This window comes from Dipodomys merriami, unplaced genomic scaffold (assembly GCF_024711535.1).
Source record: "Dipodomys merriami isolate MVZ:Mamm:240054 unplaced genomic scaffold, mDipMer1.0.p SCAF_9, whole genome shotgun sequence".
In the NCBI taxonomy this organism is placed as follows: Eukaryota; Metazoa; Chordata; class Mammalia; order Rodentia; family Heteromyidae; genus Dipodomys; species Dipodomys merriami.
Genome location: NW_027206512.1, coordinates 26185895 through 26206406, shown reverse-complemented (window position 1 = coordinate 26206406; position 20512 = coordinate 26185895). Strand labels below are relative to the sequence as shown.

Below are 20512 nucleotides of genomic sequence, written 5' to 3'. Positions count from 1 at the left end.
TTCATGCTAGTACAAATAAGAGAGTACAGCTCAACGTCTCTTTTCAAAGGGCACAAGGTTACGGCCACATGCCCTCCATACAGGCTATGAAATGAGAGCAGAGGCAGTTCTGGGTGGAAGGTGTTTTCTCTCTTATATACCATTCTGCCTCCAAATCTGTCATGGAGAAGAATATACTTTCATAATTTTGCAAAGTATTATCAACAGAATGAGAAACTAAATCTTCGTGCTCTGGTGAGATAGCCATGATGCGGGTTATTTGAAACAGAAGATACTATTATATTTTATAGATTTGTTTTTCTTTTGCTGATCCCGGGGTTTGAACTCTGGGCCTGGGTACTGTCTCAGAGCTTCCTTTTTGCTCAAGGCTAGTGCTCTGCCACTTGAGCCATGGTGCCACTTCGTTGCAATAGTATTTTGGACAATACTATGTTTTTGTTTTTGTTTTTGTTTGTTTTAAACTTAGGCTTTTCTGGACCCCAAACTGAGATTTCTCATTTTGTCCTGTTGAGACTGTTTAAATAAAAGTACATAAATAATACCTCTTGTACATGATTGTTTAAGTTAAACAGTCATGTACATGCTAATTTTGAAAGTATATTAAGTAGGAGTAGCTGCCAAAATTGACTTGCATTTGCTGCTACAAGATATTTTTTTTTCTTAGATACCAGTCTTGGAGGCAACCCAGTGGCGATAGGCCGTCATTCGAGTGTAGACCCCTGGCTTATTCATTTGGCCACATTCATCTCCCCAGCTCACGACTCCAACAAGGTACCAAATGTCTCGAGAGTTTGGGTGAACCAGTGGTCCTCCAGAGTCACCCTAAATTAAACAAAGCACATGTATCATGAGGACAATTTCCTTTCAGACACCTCAGTTATAGTAAAGAAGCTCAGGAGAAGCCTGTAAGTGGTTGTTATATCAGAGAGACCACAACAAAAAAAATGTAATACAAACCCCCTTATCTGCCTCCACTGTGGCTGACCAGAATGCATTCTTGTGTTTGCATATACTTGCAGGTGTGATCTAATAGTGTACAAACTCTACTTCTATGAAAAAGCTTTTAGGAGACATATCATTTGAATGAATATACTTGACATTTGCAGTTTTATATTTGAGGAAAGTATTTGAAACTCTAGCCACCTTCTTGGTGGGAAGAAGCTGGACACCAGTGTCTCATGCCTATAACTCTTGTTACTCTGGAGATTAAGAGTTTAGGATCAAAGTTCAAAGCCAAAGTTCATAAGACTCTTATCCCTAATTAAATATCCCAAAAAAAGCCAGAAGGGAGCTGTAGCTCAAGTGATAGATCACTAGACTTGAGCAGAAAGTTCTAACACCAAGACTGGCACAAAAAATCTTGAGAATAAACTGTAGTAACTCAATCATCTCTGAGATTGATCTTTTGAAATACAATTAAGAGTTTGCACTATGATGTTAGATAGACTGGGATGTACACAATTAATAATTTCACACTTAATAGATGTCACTACATACTTTCCTCTACCTCAGTTGCTTCATTTGTCAAATGAAACACTATGCATATGCTAAGATTGTAATAAGGATAAATAAATTAATTCTTACAAACAGGATTTAGGATAGTACTGGACTATATTAGAGTAAATATAAAATGGTTTTTAAATATAAATAATCACATGCTGTCTATAGAGAACAATTACTTTAGTGCCAAAGCTGAGAACATTGGCAAAATGGCCAAATTACAAATCATTGCATTGTCTCCTTATTGATGATTTCTGTAAGATAGTAGCAATTTTTTATATATTACGTGGTCTGTGTGAATAATGTCCGGAATTACCTGACAGGCATCGATATTTCCTTCCATGTACCCAGCACAGATCATTGTGTCCAGTATCACACCATTATAAGCTTCTTTAGCATTACAAACATTTGTATCAATGATTTTCACGGGTGCTTTCTGAAGCAACAGTGGATATTCGCCTGAAGGAAGTAAACATCGTCAGGAAAAGTGCTGTTGAGGAACGCTACAGAATAAAAGCCTAGCTCTGTCCTCTGCACACTAAGACCTAGAGCTGACTGATTCTTCTGCAGAAGATGACCAAGTCTATACACTTTTCTCACTGAAACCAATGAAGGAGTCATATGCAAAGTATAATTTGATTTTACATGTTGCCTTTCAAAGTACTTATCTTCGAATCTGTTTGGATGATGATTTTCTCAACTAGCTTCTCCAAATAAGGAGATTCTACACACAAATTTACTTCCTACAATGTTCCAAATAGAAGCAATTTACTAAGGCCGAACTCCATATGCAACTTTCTCTGAGGGATCCTTAGAGAACAAAGCATCTGGAAGTAAGCATTACCTTTAATTCTGTGCCTAGATTGCTGAGTTTTCACATTGCTTTTGTACCTTGCCTCCTCTATTAAGTTTTCACTGGACTTACCATCATGGAAAAGTGCTCCCCATCCTGTCACAACAACTCCTTCCCCTGGTGGAAAATCCTGTGTGGCTTCGGGAAGACAAACTCGATGGACATCTCTCTTAAATAAAACCTTTTCCGTGAGCATTATCAGTGCAATATCATCGTGATGTTCACCCTTGATGTAGTCTTCATGAATAATAATTTGTTGAACATAATGTTGCATATAGGGTGGAGTTACTCTAGTGCCAAAGCTAACAGTAAAGTTTCTTGGGTTGTTTGACCTAAAGAAACAAAAATCATGTATGTTTTATTTATGTTTGGAATAAGTCTAATTCTATGTCAAATAGTAGAAATCCTGTATAATTCACACACTTTTCATGACATTAGTATTTCCTTGCTGTGTAGTCCATTTGCAATAAAAACAATCTGATTTCTTAATTCATTTTAACACTCCTTTTTGAGTTCCTTCACAATAGGAAATAGGGATTTAGGAATAAAAATCAAGAAGTAGCATATGGTTCAAGAATCTAAAATCTAATGAACATGGGTCATAACTGCCATGAACATGGGCAGTTATAATAACTTTAAAATACCTGTGTATATAATTAGTGGGGCAATAATATAGGACTTAAAACTGTATGCCTAAGAAAAAAGAAAATTTCTTAGGGAAAGTAGCATTTGGACTAAGGTTGAGTCATATTTGCCTAGAAGACCAAGAAAGTAATGCAGACACATAAAGAGGAGGAGGTATAGATGGAGATTATGTATTTTACCAGCTATATTGACTTAGGGTGGAGTATAAAACAATATAAAATAAAATTACTGTGAGGAAAAAAATATAGCATCTGAAATGAATGACTCTTTCCATCTTTCATAGTAAGAGCTGGGTAGGTTATTAAATCATTTTTCTTTCAAACCAGGACGCCAAGCCTTAGATCTCCCTAATCTTGGGGAATATGATAAACTCACTGTGTTTTCTTTACTTGTTTGTGGTGCTATAGAAGAAACACAGGGTCTTGTGCATCATGACTAGGTCACTATGCACTGCATCCCCAACCCAGGACTCACTTTTGAAAGCAGTGAGCTGCAGTTATCAGGAATCGTTCGCTGATCAGCGATGCCCCACAGTAGTGTCTGCCGTTCATCTTGAGACTTGCTTGCCAAGGCCACTCTCCTTCCTGAGCAGTGGAACCTCCTTTGATTCTGTCATAAGTAGCTGACATCCTTGCTCGTCTCCCACAGCCTGTCAGAATTTTGGATCAATTTTGCTCCATTTAGAAGAGAAAGATAATGTTTATTTTATGACACAGAGTGAGTGACTTTGCCTTATATGTTTTTAACTGTCTTGTGCAGATAGGAGCAAAATGTAATCCCTATAAGAATTATAAGAAGTCCCTAAATCACCTGTCTACTAGGTAGAGTAACAGCAATTGAAGAATGGGTAAGCTATGGGAAGAAAAGTCTTTGTGAAGTCCAGGAACTCTACAACCAGACTTCCTGGGTTTGAACATTGGTCCCACCATGGACAAGCTGGTGAATCTGGACAATTGTTTTACATTTTTTGTGTTTCAGTTTTTTCATCTCTCAAATGAGATGGCAACCACATTTATCTCTAAGATGTTTATTTACTTACTTACTTACCTACTTATCTATTTTGCTGGTCATGGGACTCGGCCTGGATGCAGGCCCTGAGCTCTTTTGCTCATGGCTAGAGTTTTAAAACTCCAATTCCAGTTTTCTGGTGATTAAATGGAGATAAGAGTCTCACAGACTTTTCTTCCCAGGCTGACTTTGAGCTGAAATCTTCAGATCTCAGCCTCCTGAGTAGCTAAGGTTACATGTATGAGCCACCAGCACCTGGCTTTTAAGATTGTTAATAAGATGAAATAATTACTCCTAAAGCACTTAGTAATATGCCTGATCAAGGGTAACAATCTTGTTTGTTGTGGTGCGGATTGTCTAATATTTAACTCAAAAGTATTTGAACTTACGGCTGTTGATTGTCTTCTCAGCATCAACTTTATTGATTTCTGAAATAGAACAAAAAAAACACCCATAATAATTTAACACCCATCCATCTGGTGCTAGGGCAATGGAAGTAGACAGTGAGTCCAGCTAAGCAGGAGAGTCAAAAAAGAATTTCAAGGGGCTGGGAAGGTGGCTCAGTGGTAGAGCACTTGCCTTGCATGCCTGAGGCCCTGGGTTCGATTCCTCAGCACCACATAAGCAAAAAGAAAAAAGCCAGAAGTGGCGCTGTGGCTCAAGTGGTAGAGCGCTAGCCTTGAGCTGAAGAGCTGAGGGACAGCGCTCAGGCCCAGAGTTCAGGCCCCACGACCGGACCAAAAAAAGAAAAAAAAAGAATTTCACTTTTCAGGATAAAGTGTCAATAGAAATAAGAGAATATCAGCTTATTAGAATGCTACTTTTGGCATGTGTGAATATATTATACAGAAATGCCATCTTCATAGGACCCTGTAAGACTTTTTTTTGCTTAATTGGAATTGTATTCTGCATCATCTAAGAGTCCCCACAAGTGAGCCTTGTTCCTTCAAAACACAAAAATAACATTTAAAAATTAATTTGCCTCAAAATTAGAGATCCAAGGCTATTTTTATAAGTCATAAGAAAGCATGAAAAATAAAGCACACCAATACTCTTTAAAATTGCTTCAAGTATTAACATCTTTGAATAAGAAGCAATCCATCCTTCAAACCAAGTATCATGTGTGGCATTGTTTTAACCTGGTTATGCTTAATTATTTATATATTTATTTATTTATATTTTTATTATCTTCAAGTAGTTGTACAAAGGAGTTGCCATTCAACAAAGCCATTTATAAATGCAAAGTATCTTGATCAATATCACTCCTTCTGGATACGTCTTAAATAACAAAACATACAAATAATTTCTCTAATATAAAATGGCATTCCGCCAGGCACCAGTAGCTCATGCCTGTAATCCTTGAGATCTGAAGATCAAGGTTCTCATCTACTATATAAGCTTACCCACAAGCCTAAGAGAGTTAGGGTCCATAGTCAAGGGTCCTGACTTATTCTTCAGCATCTGATGTAAGATAGTTTCGATTCTTCTTCTTGTGTTTTCCTTCTTTGACCTAGCATCCTTGAAAACCAGCCAGATAAATGCTGTCACACTGTTGCTATCAGGACTGAAAACAACATAAAGATTTCATTCATGGCTGAAAAATAGCATTTTCTTCTCAATTCCCTAATCCCTCGTAGCTTGGCCTCTTCTGCTCTTTTATTGTTTTGCATAGCAACTTTACAGGTTAAACACAGAATCATTACCTGCCTATATTTATGGTAACATATGCGAATATATTATTCAATTTACAGGGCAAGCAATTGTACTAATCCAAAAAAAAATAGAGAAAGCCTGACACACAGGTAAAGATATGATGTAAGATCTGGGATTATTTGTACATGCATTCATCAATCACTTGTTCATCAATATGTTCTATATGCACCTGGGGTGAATATTATTGAGTGAAGACTAAGAAGAAGACCAGGAATTTCTTTACTTTAAGGAAATAAGACATGTATACAAATGTCTATAGTAAATGGGACAGAAGTACTAAGATATTTAGTTTAACACGACATAATCAGTTGAAAGATAAGTTATTTTTGCCTAAATTATAAAGAAATATTAAAGGAAGAGATGACCTGGTATTTTTTATGTTATTTCATCAAGTAGACAACTTCATTACTCAGAGATGAAGAGTTATACTAGAGAACAACTGGATGGAAATCACATGAGTTTGTATCTATTATCCATCTACTATGCTTTAGGTACTTGGTTATCACATTAGACCACATTTCCCCCCACTACTATAGTATGTCATGATTTTATACACTGAGGCTCCTGAGAGGTTATGTAAGGTGTTTCATACTAAGCTAGAAGTTAAGAGTGAATTCAGCAAGCCAGGCATGGCTGTGCTGCTTAATTCAGCACACAAAACAGAAGGTCTGTAAGTTCCAGATGAGTCTGAGCTACACAGTGAACTCACAACCGACACTGGCTACGTAATGGTGCCCTGTCTCAAAAGATTTTGAAGTGTGTTGGATTGAGTGCAGCTGATTCTATTTTCTTTCCACCATGCACTGTTACCATCTGTTACCTATGCCTACAGAGGTCAGCCAGGAACTACAGTGTGAGGGAGGAGGGTCTTTAAAGCTAGCCAAGGGATAGCAGTGATGAGAAGATCAAGAGTAAAATTGCATTTGAAGATTAATCTGACTGTGTTATTCAGAGATTTGTTTGGAATTTAGAAAAGGATGGACAGCCTGTAGGATCTCTAAGGCTAGTGCTGAAGTGTCATTATCATGGAGCCTGTGAGATGTTCAATATTTGGACAGATAAATAAACAATCATTCTTAGGAAGCATTCAGTTCATGTAAATGCTTTTTTTCAACATGCCAATGTGAATAATTTTATTGGTTTCTCTATCATTCATCTGAACCCACACTTCACACAGCATTTGAAGTTACATGCATGAGAAAACAAAGCAGAGAAGCTTTTTAGTGATTGTAGTCACTTCTAAGATGTATCTAGGCCCTTCAACTTCAGTTTGCCTTCTCTTTTCAGTACTAAAATTGACCCCGAGTGTCAATGCTAGTTGGAACACCACTCCATTTTGCAATTGCAGGAGTCACATGAGTCCAAGAACAAGGGAAGAATGGATGTTGGTGGCATTAGAGAAAGTAATAGTAATGATCATCTTCATTGGACATGTGTTTACTTGCAAAAAAAATGTTTTTTGGTCGGTTGTGGGGCTTGAACTCTGGGCCTGAGCACTGTCCCTCAGCTCTTCAGCTCAAGGTGAGCACTCTACCACTTGAGCTACAGCACCACTTCTGGTCTCCTGGTGGTTTATTGGAGATAAGAGTTTCACGGTCTTTCTTGCCGGGGCTGGCTTAGAACCACGATCCTTAGATCTCGGCCTCCTGAGTAGCTAGGATTACAGGCATGAGCCACTGGCGCCCAGCTACTTGCAAATATTTTTACACACTGTATCTTTTTATTTTGAATGTAATTTATAAGCACAACAGGACAACTGTTATCATTAATAATTCATACAATAGAGGTATGGACTCAAAATATAGGCTCCAAGGCTACTCAATGGCAATGGGCTCAGATGGTCTACCTGTTTTCAGTCTATTCTCTACTAATCTTTGCTACTCCAAAGCCCTATGAATGGGAAAAGCCAATGTATATATACTGTCTTCTATCTTATGTCCAGTAAGAATCCTAGTACCAATTCTGCAGGATGGTTGGCTGATATACAATAAAATCACAAAAGAAAAAGGAGTGTATATTTATGCTACTGAAAATAAAAATGTGAGTAGATCAAATGCTGGTTTAAAGAACTATGTAATTTTTTTTCAGAAATAAATAGGAAATGAGAAGGATGCCATGTATAATCTGTGGATTAACACATTCACAACAGATCTAATAAAGTAAAAAATAATGCCTCCATTTTTGCTTTGGTTTTATACTAGACAATTCGTTTGATACTATGATAATGATGGGTATTAGTAATTTATTGGCTAATAACCCCACATCAATTATTTTTGACAGGGAAACTTGAAGTATAAGTGCATGGATGATGACTTTATATCTTTTCTGATGGTTACTATGAATTACTTACACCAGTGTGATGACTTGAGAATTGATATATTGTCTGTAAATGTTCGAACTTTGAAATGTATCAGCCATCTGTTAAGAGAGAGCACAGTTATTATCAAATTCAATCATGTCTACATTTTTAAAAATTGACAATTAACAAATATAGAGAATACTAACTTACTTTAGTTTCGATGATTTTACTAAGATAGTTGCTTTCTGGTGATGTCTCCCTTTCATAATTTCTATCATATGGAATATCCAGCACTTTAAAGCTACCTTGATAGTAGTAGGTCCTATTTTCTGTGAAATAAAGAAATGTTTCAAGAATTATCTAAGTTATGTGGATTTCAAATCCAGATATAGATTGTGTAGTAATATCAATTTGTAGGTACTGTGTTCATTAGATACTGATAAACTCACAAGAATCCTTCTGGTACAATTGATTACATAATTTAATAGAACTAACAAACTAGTTCAAAATACAGGAGAAAAGAAATCAGCTGATTTTCTTTTCTTTTATAGTAGGACATAGTGAAAAATTCTAAAACTAAGACATAATGAAAAATTCTAAAAAATTTCTAAAACTAAAACACACAACTTTTTAAAACTTTCCTTTTTTTTTTTTTTTTTGTCGGTCATGTTGCTTAAACTCTGAGCCTGGGTGCTGTCCCTGAGCTCTTCAGATTAAGGCTAGCGCTCTACCACTTGAGTCACAGTGCCATTTCCAATTTTCTGCGTGGTTTTATTGAAGATAAGAGTCTAATGGCCTTTCTTTCCTGGGCTGGCTTTGAACTGAATCCTCAGATCTCAGCCTCCTAAGTTGCTAGGATTACAGGCATGAGCCACCCCAAAAATCCTGGGGTTATATTTTTGTTTGTTCGTTTGTTTTTTGTCAGTCATGGGGCTTGAACTCTGCACCTGGGTGCTGTTCCTTTGCTCTTCAGCTGAAGGCTAGCTAGCACTCTACCACTTGAGCTACAGCACCACTTTCCAACTTTCCTTATATCTAAAATTTTATAAAATCAATAGATGAGATTTTTAAATTACTGTGTTTGTTATGATGAAATAATTAGTTGAAATTCTATGTCCCTTGAGTTCTCTTCTTCACATGGTACTTTATTATAAGAGCATATTGGTAGACCTGGTTTCTTTTTCTTATTCACTATTTATCAATTACTTATGCATTCATGTCTCTGGATACATTCTAAATACAGTGTTTGGCTAATAACACTTATTTATAAGATCTGGAATAATTAATGCATAATTGATTATTTGTGATTATTTCTTTATCTTCCATAGAAATGGAAATAATTGCTACAGTAAAAATGTAGTGTGTGTGTTTGTGTGTGTGTGCAATATATACCAACCTACTGCCAGAAAATGAACCAAGAGACCAATAGTTATTCCAAGGATTGCTAACACTCCAAACACAGAGAGAGCTATCACCCATAGTGGCAAAGTTGAACGGGACACTGTGACTGGTCTGCAAATAAACAATATGAATGTGAAAAATATATCAGAAAAAAATCACAATCTTTTCAAATCTTATTACTTTCTTCTTGCTCACCTCCTAAAAGCCATACAATACTAAATAGTAGTAGGAAAAGATTAAAAGGGAGCAAAAAAGTAATAAACAGTATTCCTCTGAGAGTTTATAATTAAACTAGTGTTATGAAATTTATTCATTTTTCAAGATCTGTGCTATGACTCTAAACATTCACACAGTGAGAACAAAGGAGGATATGCTTAGGAGAGGATCACAAGGGCTCAATAACTATGTGCATATGATCATGTAAATTGATGCTTATCAAATCAACTCCAATAAATGGAAACAAGACATTTTTATTATATACTGTTTGCAATTACTCCTCCCTTTCAGTTTATTCCCTTTTGTCACTGTTTCTTATTTCCATACCCTTTATCTTGTATAAAAGTTTATCTGATTTGTGGATGAAAAGGGGAAACACAGAAACAGTGGGACAAAGGATGAACAAATTCAGCAGTGCTACTCACTAGACACTATGTTGGAAATGAACTATACAACTTGGGGGAGAAAGGGGTTAGGAGGAGGAAAATCTGGGGAAAATATGAGGGAGGAGGTAACACTGTTCAAAAAGAAATGTGTTCACTACCTGACTTACATAATTGTACATGGTCTTTACAATAATATTTAAATTTTGGGGAAAAAAGATCTGTGCTATGAAATTATTTTCTCAGAGTATGCTGTTGGTGCCAAGTTATCTGTTCTTAGAATCCAGTTCCCTTCTCTGACCAATGAATAAGAACAGATGTATCAATATATCTCTATCTCTGTCTCTATCCCTGCCTCAGTTTCTGTATCTCTATCTCCAATTTGTTCTATTTCTCTAGAAGGCAACTATATTAGGGAATCCTACGAGTAGTATGATTGGGGAGTGACTTTACTCAGAATCACCTGAAGATGCTTATTAAATATGCAAATTGTAGGATCACAGCCCAGATATAGTGGAATTGAGTCTCTTGGAAAGGAGTAGAAATACAGTTTAACACTCATGGCACAAAATATTTTCACTAAATTATGTGCTACCTTCATGATAAACTCCTGGAAACCTTCACTCTCCTAAGGGATGTTCTCAGATTCTCCAGATTAAAGACAGCAACTGGAGGCAGGGCATGTGTGCATTCAATCATAGCAAAAGAGCTAATGAATTGATGGCTTTCTCAAAAACAACCCTTTTTTAAAAAATGCATCTTCAATTGATGTTTCATTTCCTAGAAAAAAAATGATTTCATAACTCCTTTTTCCTCAAACCTTGAGCAGGATGAGGCCACTCTTTGCTCTTAACTGATAGTCTTCCTGTTCCATATCTCTTAATTGGGATCTCTGTGTGTGATTCTTTTTTGTTTTTGTTTTGTCAGTCATGGGCCTGGGCGCTGTCCCTCAGCTCTTCAGCTCAGGGCTAGCACTCTACCACTTGAACCACAGTACCACTTCCAGCTTTTACTGCTTAGGTGGTGCTGAGGAATGGAACCCAGGGCCTCATGCATGCAAGACAAGCGCTCTACCACTGAGCCACCTTCCCAGCCCATGTGATTCTTTTTTTTTTTTTAACTTTTTTTTGTGTGTGAAAATACCGTATAGAAGGGTTACAATTACATGGGCAAAGTAATGAGTGCATTTCTGATCAAGCATTGTTGCCTCCTCCTTTGTTTCCCCTTCCCATTCCTTCCCATCCGCCCTCCCCCCCACCTGCCAAAGTTGTAAAGTTCATTTTCGACATAGCATCTTGCACATCTCATTGTTACAATGGGCCAAGATGTATCCCTACTTAAACAATTTATTTTTCCTTTCCCCTCCACAAATTATACTAGCATCAAATACAGGGGTTATACCATGGGGGAGGGACATACAAAGCAACAAAGAAATATCTTATAAATATGTTAGAAACAATAGCAAGAAAGAAAAAACATATAAAACTAACTCAGAACAGGTTTTGGTATAGTTCAGGGAAATCAAAACTTTCTATCTCCATACTTTGTTTTCATAATGTATACTTTTATATAAACAGAACAAAATCTACTTCTATTGTTGTGTTTTTAATGTACTATGCAATTTCTTGTTTCTTTTGTGTGTTCTTCTCCCTGTGGTTTATCCCCTGTTGTCACTGTATTTGATTTTGTTAGCCTGGGTATTGTATATTCTTTTAGCTGAATTAGGGAAAGGAAAGGGAACAACAAAATGATTAGAGAAAGGACAAGCGGGGAACCAATGCAACAGCAATACTCACAATAACATGTTGGAAAAGATAATATGTTGGAAATGATCTGTACAACTTGGAAGGGGTATTGGGAAGGGGAGGGAAAGAGGGAGAAAAATGAGGGAGGAGTAACAAGTTCAACAAGAAATGTACTTATTACCTTACTTATGTAACTATAACCCCTTTGTATATCACCTTGACAATAAAAATAAATAAACAAATGATAAAAAATTATCAGATAAAATGTCTTATAATTTGTCTAGATGTTGGTGTGAAAGCAGAACTCAAACTTCTTTTCTGTTGATTGTGATTGTATATGTAATCCAATCAATCAATCAATTTTTATTTTATTTATAGTTAGCATATACTTAATATAAGGGGGTTTATTGTGCTATCTCCACACAAGCACACACTGCACTTTGAATATATTCACCTCGTTCACTCTACTCCCATTCCTCCCACTTTTTTTCTGTGCCAGTACCAGGACTTGAATTTGAGGCCTCAAGATCTAGCTCAGTTTTCTTGCTCATAGCTGGTGCTTTACCACTTAAGCCATGCCTCCAGTCTGGTATTTTTGCTGGTTCATTGGAGATAGACCTTGAGGACTTTTCTGCCTGGGCTAATATTGAAACATGATCCACCAAGTTTAAATATTCTTAGTATCTCAGGCATAGGTATCAGTCACGGGCACCCAAACTCTTCCAACATGTACACACACATATGTGTGGATTTGTGTGTGTTTGTGTGTGTGTGTGTGTGTGTGTGTGTGTGTGTGTGTGTGTGTGTGTAGGAGAGAGAAGTATGATTTATGTATGATTGGGGATGACTTTATTCAGATTCACACATACATACGAATCATATATATGAAGGTACCACATATATTCATATACATATTTAAATATTTTTATATTCTATATATCTTATGTTCCATATATCATATATATGCTCTGTATCCTTTATACCTTACATATGCATTTGATATATGATTTGTCCTATATATTATATATATATATGTGTATATTTTTGTATATATACATGTAGGTATATATACATATACACAGATATATCTGTATATATTTGTATATATACACATATACACATATATACACATATATATATTTATATATATATATATATATATATTTCCTTTGATCCTCTTCAGCACTCAGGATATTTTTAGCTATTTTTAAGAAGTAACATTAAGATCTTATAAAGTGTAATATAGATTAAATAATTTCAGCTGTCAGCCAATATTCAGCAATCAAGATTAAGGTCTTCAGAAAAATCATGAGAGGATTAAGAATATAAAATACACTTTGCCATAAAAATTACTGGATTTGAGCTTTACAATGTCGGTGGGGGGGGGAGGGGGGTATAATTGGGTGGGGGGAGGGGGGAGGCGGGGAAGGGAGGTGAAGGGTAAACAAAGGAGGAGGCTGCAATGCTTGGTAAGAAATGTATGCATTATCCTGCCCATGTAATTGTAGCCCCTCTGTACAGTATGTTCTCAAATAAAATAAAATAAAAATTTAAAAAAAATTACTGGATTTGAACTTCTCATTGTCTTGTTGGCAATAGCCTAAAACAGCTTTCTTCTGAGAAAGATTCTTCCCATTCTATCCTATGTGACTAGTTCAAAATGAAACTAAATGAAAATGATAAATTTTGGTTCTGAACCGTTTACTTTCACTTCTGATGTTTCTCTCATTCCTTTTAACCATTCATCACTCAGGAACCTATGTGTAACGACAAGTTCACCCAAGCCTCCTGAAACTCATCTGCTGCATCAACCACAGTTTCAAACACAGCCAGTATCTGTTGTGTAATTAGCTCAATGTCTGACTCTGAGAAGCTTATCTGTGAATTAGTGTTTGAACTCTCTATAGCTATCTAACAGTTCTTAGAAACAATAGCATAATCCTTTAAAATTTTTCAGATTAGGACTTCACATAAGCATAAAATGATAGAGAAGAATGAATAGATGTTCTATAAATGAGATTTATCATAGATGTAAGCATAAAGCTGGTCATTATCTCAGACAAAATAAAAAAGCATGCTAGTTTTTTTTTTCAACTTCTAAATGTGTATGATCACTCTCTTATTGATAGGTCAGAGATATGGCCAATAAGCAAACATCAACATTGTTTCATGAATAAAACAATCTTTTTAATTTAAAAAATGCTATTTACTTTAAAAGTTATTCAATTCAAACATATATTTAGTATACTCTAGCAAATGAATATCCTAATCACACTCTTACATGAATGCTAGAAATTGTGAATATATATACGTAGGTCAAAGGGTTCAGCTAATTACACAAAAAAATTAATAAATTTTAGAAAAATATGTATGATACACATTTATATTTCAGTAATATGAACATCAAACACTTTAACATTTGATTCAGGCAAATTTTCTATATTTCATATATTTTTATGATGACTGGTTATGAACCAAATCATATTTTTAATTTTTATTAATGATCACTGGTCTCTTAATATGATAATTATTTAGTTAGATACTTTTAAAACAATTAAAAATTGTTTAAATATAATCGAAGGATTTGGCTTCATGAGCATTTAACATGTAGCATAAAGGATTTATAAAAGGTTCATAGAAAACATCAATAAAGCCATGGTACTGTGAAGTTCGAGGTAAAATTGCTGAAGTCACTGTTGAAAGCCGTATTCACATCACTACCAAGAATTTTATTCTTTGATTTATGAGAGAAGAAAATGTTCTCTCTGATGCTTCTTCTCTACATGTCAGCACACACACGTTCACATTACTTCTCACTCACTGATTATAAAGCTGCATGCCGGTTTTCTGAGCACTCTCCAAATCAAGATTTAAAACCACACTCCAGACACAAGTGCATGTTCAAGTCAAAGTTGTCCCATGTAGAAAATCCAAAATGTTGTGGAAATACATTCTCATCTAAACTTAACTGCTACACTGCAGCCTTGGCTGACAATCACCTTGAGGAGACAGTGTGGAATGGAATATTTTTGTCAGAATTTTGGGCAGGTAAATTTGTACTTACCTATACATATTGTGGTGAAATAAAGGCCGCTGCTGTGAATGGAGGTAATGGAAGTCTCTGTATTCCTTTGGTGCTGATCGGTGGATCTCGGGTAAATGTGCTAACCACAATGATAGTTTGAGACTTTAAGGGTTGGGTACATAGCTGAAAGTAATTTGAAAGGAAACTTGTCCAACAAGTGTGATGACAGTTATGGATCTGTGGGTTAAAGGAAGAAATGAAAATTCTCTTTGAGTTGGTCCTTAGGGGAAGAAAAACAATAGATATTACTTGACTGGTCATCTGAGCGTCCCTCCCATGAAATACCACCACAGATTGGTGAATCAGTGCTCTGACTCAGATTCTATCCACCCTTTCATGGCATACAGTTCCTCCCCAGTGAAACCAACAAATCCATCAGAGCAGGCTCTGAGGAGTGCCTTAATTTGTGTTGTTTTGGAAACTGTAATTCTACGAGAGCATTACTCATTTGAAACATGATTGATTTAAAATTTTTCACTTGGACTCTACATAATGTTTGTAGGAAGGGATTTTTTTTAACTGAAAGTGGATGTTGGAGTAAGAAATAGTTACACATTTATAATTCTTAACAGGACATTAGTGAACTGATTAGTTAACTAGTTAACTGATCAAGATTTGTTTCACTTAATGAACATGGACTAAGTTATGGGGTGACACACTAAATTTTTAGGAAAAAGAAAAACTTCATGATTTAACTGGGTGCTTGTGGCTTGAGTCTGTAATCCTAGCTACTCAGATGTCTGAGATCTGAGGATCACAGTTCAAAGCCCGCCCAGGCAGGAAAGTCCATGAGACTTTTTTCTTTTTTCTTTTATTTTGTTTATTTTTTTAATTAATCTTATTATCAAGGTGATGTACATAGGGGTTACCGTTACATAATGTGATAGTGAGTACATTTCTTGATGAACATTTTACAAACTCTCTCATTTTTCTCCCACTTTCCCTCCCCAACAATGACCCCCAAGTTGTACAGATCATTTCGAACATATTGTCTTGTCAGTATCACTGTTGCCTTGGTTCCCCATGAGACTCTTATAACTCCAATTAAAACACCAGAAAACTGGAAGCAGCACTGGGGCTCGAAGTCTTAGAGTGCTGGCCATGAGCAAAAAAGCTCAGGGACAGCGCCCAGGACCTGAGTTCAAGCCTCATGACCAACAACTCCCCCCACCCCAAAAGAAAAGCTCATAAAGACATCTCAGTATTTTAAATATATGTACATATATATGTAGATTCTTAGTACTGTTTTTTATACCTTTACCCATTCATTTCTTAATAAATATAGATCATGTACTTCCAGGAGCTACTCATTGCTCCTAGACGGAGCACTACATGCAGCAATGAATGTAAGAAAACCCCTGCCCTCATAACCTTACATTCAGTGGAAAAGACTGATAAATACAAAAAGTGAACAAATAATTTAATATTGTGAATGCTATACAAAGAATGTCATGTTGAACAAAGAAACCAGGTTCAGAAAGATCAAGGTCAAATGTTTTCCCTCATATATGATTGCCAAACCTAAAAAATAATGCATACAAGAAAATGTGGTGTGTATATATATATATATATATATATATATATATATATATATATATATATGGAATGTGGAATTCTATGCCTCCATCAAAAACAATGACACTACCCCATTTGTTAGGAAATGGAAAGACTTGGAAAAAATTATATTAAGTGAAGTAAGCCAGGCCCAAAGAAACATAGGCCCATGGTTGTCCTTATTTGCAATAACTAGTATATGTCTAGGACAAGTAGAAGAGATCAAAAGCTTTGTACATAGACCAAATAAGATGATGCTAAATGAACCCCAAGATAGGGACATAAGAGGTTTTATCTTTCTTACCGTTGTTTTTAATGTACTTATAATGTACCATGTGATTTTTTTTGTTTCTTTTGTATGTTCTTCCCCCATGGTATAACCCCTGTTTTCACTGTATTTGATTCTGGTGCCCTGCATCTTATATATACATTTTTCTAATTTAGGGAAAGGAAGGGAAATAACATGCTGAAATCAGGATACAGGTTGACCCATTGTAACAATGAGATGTACAGGACACTATGTTAAAAACAAACTTTACAACTTGGGGGGAAGGAGAAGTTGGGAAGGTGGAGAGGGAAGGGATGGTAGAGGAAAAACAAAGGAGGAGGTAATAATGCTCGATAGGAAGTGTACTCATTACCTTACTCATATACCTGTAACCTCTATGTACAATATTTTTACAGTAAAATATATACAAAAAATAAAACATACTTGTAATTACGCAGAAGATTAAATAGGTAGATGATAGATAGATAGATAGATAGATAGATAGATAGATAGATAGATAGATAGATAGATAGATAGATAGATAGATAGATAGATAGATAGATGATAGGTAAGAACATGTTTTAGTTGTGTGGGACTGTTTGAGGACATTGCACAGGTAAAGGTAGATGGTATACAATTCTAATATACACTGCATCTATGAATAAAGATAGCAAGATAAAACTCACTGAGAGTTGTTGAGTAAGAGAAAGAGTACTGGGTAAATGAAGGGATCAGCTTGATTAAAACTCTATAAGAATATATGAAATACCACTATAAAACCCTGCATATACTAAAAAAAAATCAGGATGAGAATATAAAACAAGTCCTGTCCAGGATGGGAATGCTCGTGGGAGGTAGGAGAGAAAAGGAGGAGTGTGAATATTGCCAAAATACTTTGTGTCCATGTGTGAAAATGGAACCATGAAACTTGTTGAAATTTGTGGCTGGAAAAATGAGGCAGATAAGGGAGAAAGACATAAGGTATGAATCTGATTTTATTTTATGCATATGTAAGCATGTAAAATGGCATTCCCTAATATAACTAATGCTAAAATATTTAGAGAACAAGAGAATAAAATGAAGAGGAGGTGGGAGATGGGAGAGAGGGGGAAAGGTGGGTGGGATCAGAGTAGGGGGGAAAGAAAGGAGTGAGAGAAGGAGAGGGAAAGGGTGAAGGGAGGAGAAGAAGGGAAGGGGAGAGAAGGATGAGAAGAGTGGGAGGGAGGAAGAGAGAGGGAAGGGAAGAGAATGAGAGGGAGAGGGTGCCTAATGGGTCAAAAATGCCTAGTGTCAGTCATGGCTCACACATATAATCCTAGCTACTCTGAAGGTGGAGATCTGAGGATGGAGATTCAAAGCTAGACCAGGAAGGAAAAGTGTGAGCTTTCTATCTCCAATTAAACACCAAAAGCGGAGCTGTGGCTCAAGTGGTAGACTATTAGCCTTGAGCAAAAAAGAAGCTCAGTGGCGCTGTGGCTCAAGCGGTAGAGCACTCGCCTTGAGCTGAAAAGCACAGGGACAGTGCCCAGGCCCAGAGTTCAAGCCCCATGACCAACAAAAAAAGACCAAAAAAAAACCCAAACAATTGATGCTGTTAAAAAAAAAGAAGCTCAGGGATATCACCTAGCCCCTTAATTCAAGCCCCCTGACCTGCCTGCGCGCGCGCGCGCGCGCGCGCACACACACACACACACACACACACACACACACACACACACACAGTGGGAAGTGCATTGAGCGATTATCTGGTTAATAGAACATCTCTGAGGAAGAGGCTTTGAGTGAGAGCTACATGATAATAATTGGTATGATTCACCCTCCTAAAACTCATTCATTGTATATTAGTTATTCAACTATTTTTTTAATGCTCATCTTCTTTCTCCATAAAATACAGACTTCCTTGGTTGCTATTTCATGCCTTTCAGGTGTTATCACTTTTTTTTGGGGGGGGGGTCAGTCGTGGGGGCTGAACTCTGGGCCTGGGCGCTGTCCCTCAGCTCTTCAGCTCAAGGCAAGCGCTCTACCACTTGAGCCACAGCGCCACTTCCAGCTTTTTCTGTTTATGTGGGGCTGAGGAATTGAACCCAGGGCCTCATGCATGCGAGGCAAGTGCTCTACCACTGAGCCACCTTCCTAGTCCTGTTACCCTCTTTATCCTAGTTGTTTCATAGTAATATTCTGTAACATAGAACCATAACTTCTGGCTTAAAACTGTTTGACATTTCTTTCTGAGCTTCAGCTTTCTCACAGGTAAAAACATAGGTGAACGATCATATCTGGCAGGCTCCTGTATAGATGAATACCACCTAAGTCAAGTGTTTGGCACAATGCCCAGGACATGGTGGTTTAGAAAGGACTTGATGTAAAGCTGAACTTAATTAACTTCAGCCATTTCTCACAGTTTTCTTTTTGTTGTTGTTGGTGGTGGTGGTGGTTGTGGGGCTTGAACTTAAGGCCTGGGCACTGTCCCACAGCTCTTCAGCTCAAGGCGAGCGCTCTATTACTTGAGCCACAGCGCCACTTCCTGTTTTCTGGTGGAGATAAGAGTCTCATGGACTTTTCCTGCCTGAGCTGTCTTTGAACTGCGATCCTCAGATCCTCTTGAGTAGCTAGATTGTGTGAGCTACCTGCGGCCAGCTTACAGCTCTCTCTTTTATTTTTTTTAATTTTAATTTTTATTTTTTGTGAACATACTGTACAGAGGGGTTACAATTACATGGGCAAGATAATGCGTACATTTCTTATCAAGCATTGCAACCTCCTCCTTTGTTTACCCTTCACATCCCTTCCCAGCCTCCCTTCCCTGCCCCCCCCATCCTCTCCCCCCCCCACCAATGTTGTAAAGTTCATTTTCGATATGACAACTTGTACTTGTCATTGTTGCAACAGGTCCACCTGTATCCTTATTTAAACGACTTGTTTTTCCCCATCTCCTCCACAAATTATACCGACATCAAATATACTGAAAGCAGGGGTTATATTGTGGGGGAGGCACATACAAAGCAACTAAGAAATAATCTTATAAATGCGTTAGAAACAAATGCATGAAAGAAAAAAACATTAAAATACATATCTAAGGGTTCATTTTCCTAACATCACATTAACTGACCTTTTCTGCTTGACTCATACATGTACTAGATATTGCAAATAGGGAAACCATGGGACCTATGTTTCTTTGGGCTTGGCTTACTTCACTTAATATAATTTTTTCCAAGCCTTTCCATTTCCTAACAAATGGGGCAATGTCATTCTTTCTGATGGAGGCATAGAATTCCATTGCGTAAATATACCACATTTTCTTGATCCATTCATCTACTGAGGGGCATCTGGATTGGTTCCATATCTTAGCTATGGTAAATAATGCTGCAATAAACATAGTCGTGCTGGTAGCTTTAGTGTGGTCTTGTTTGTAAACATTTAGGTAAATGCCCAAAAGTAGGATTGCTGGGTCATAGGGAAGCTCATGTGAAGTCTTTTGAGGAACCTCCATACTGCTTTCCAAAGTGGTTGAACAAGTTTACACTCCCACCAACAATGAAGTAAGGTTCCCTTCTGTCCACATCCCCTCCAGCATCTGTTGTTGTTAGAGTTCTTGATTTTTGCCATTCTAACTGGAGTGAGGTGGTATCTCAAAAACTCTCTCTTAATGGCAAGTGCTTCCCTCACATTGATATGCTCAAGGCTCGCATGATTGCCACTTCTACCATCCAATATTCATTCTTGTCTCACGGTCCTGCCTAGCTGCATTTTTTTTCACCAAGGCTTCCTTGTAAAGCTTTATCTTCTTTGATCTTTTATTCTCTCTGGTCTCTAACTTCAGTTGTAATCATGTACTATTATAT

The 20512-nt window shown here is 36.9% G+C and overlaps 1 protein-coding gene across 1 annotated transcript; it reads right to left on the bottom strand.

Annotated features, from left to right (window-relative positions):
• Nucleotides 1–660: 660 nt before the first annotated feature.
• Nucleotides 661–9532, bottom strand: LOC138820847 (transmembrane protease serine 11B-like protein; the record flags this gene model as incomplete). The annotated part of the gene is made up of 9 exons (XM_070012753.1): nucleotides 661–822; nucleotides 1817–1959; nucleotides 2426–2685; nucleotides 3473–3647; nucleotides 4396–4434; nucleotides 5410–5570; nucleotides 8070–8137; nucleotides 8229–8347; nucleotides 9415–9532. Coding segments are annotated over 9 exons (1245 nt in total), but the record flags the coding sequence as incomplete, so codon positions are not given.
• Nucleotides 9533–20512: the final 10980 nt, after the last annotated feature.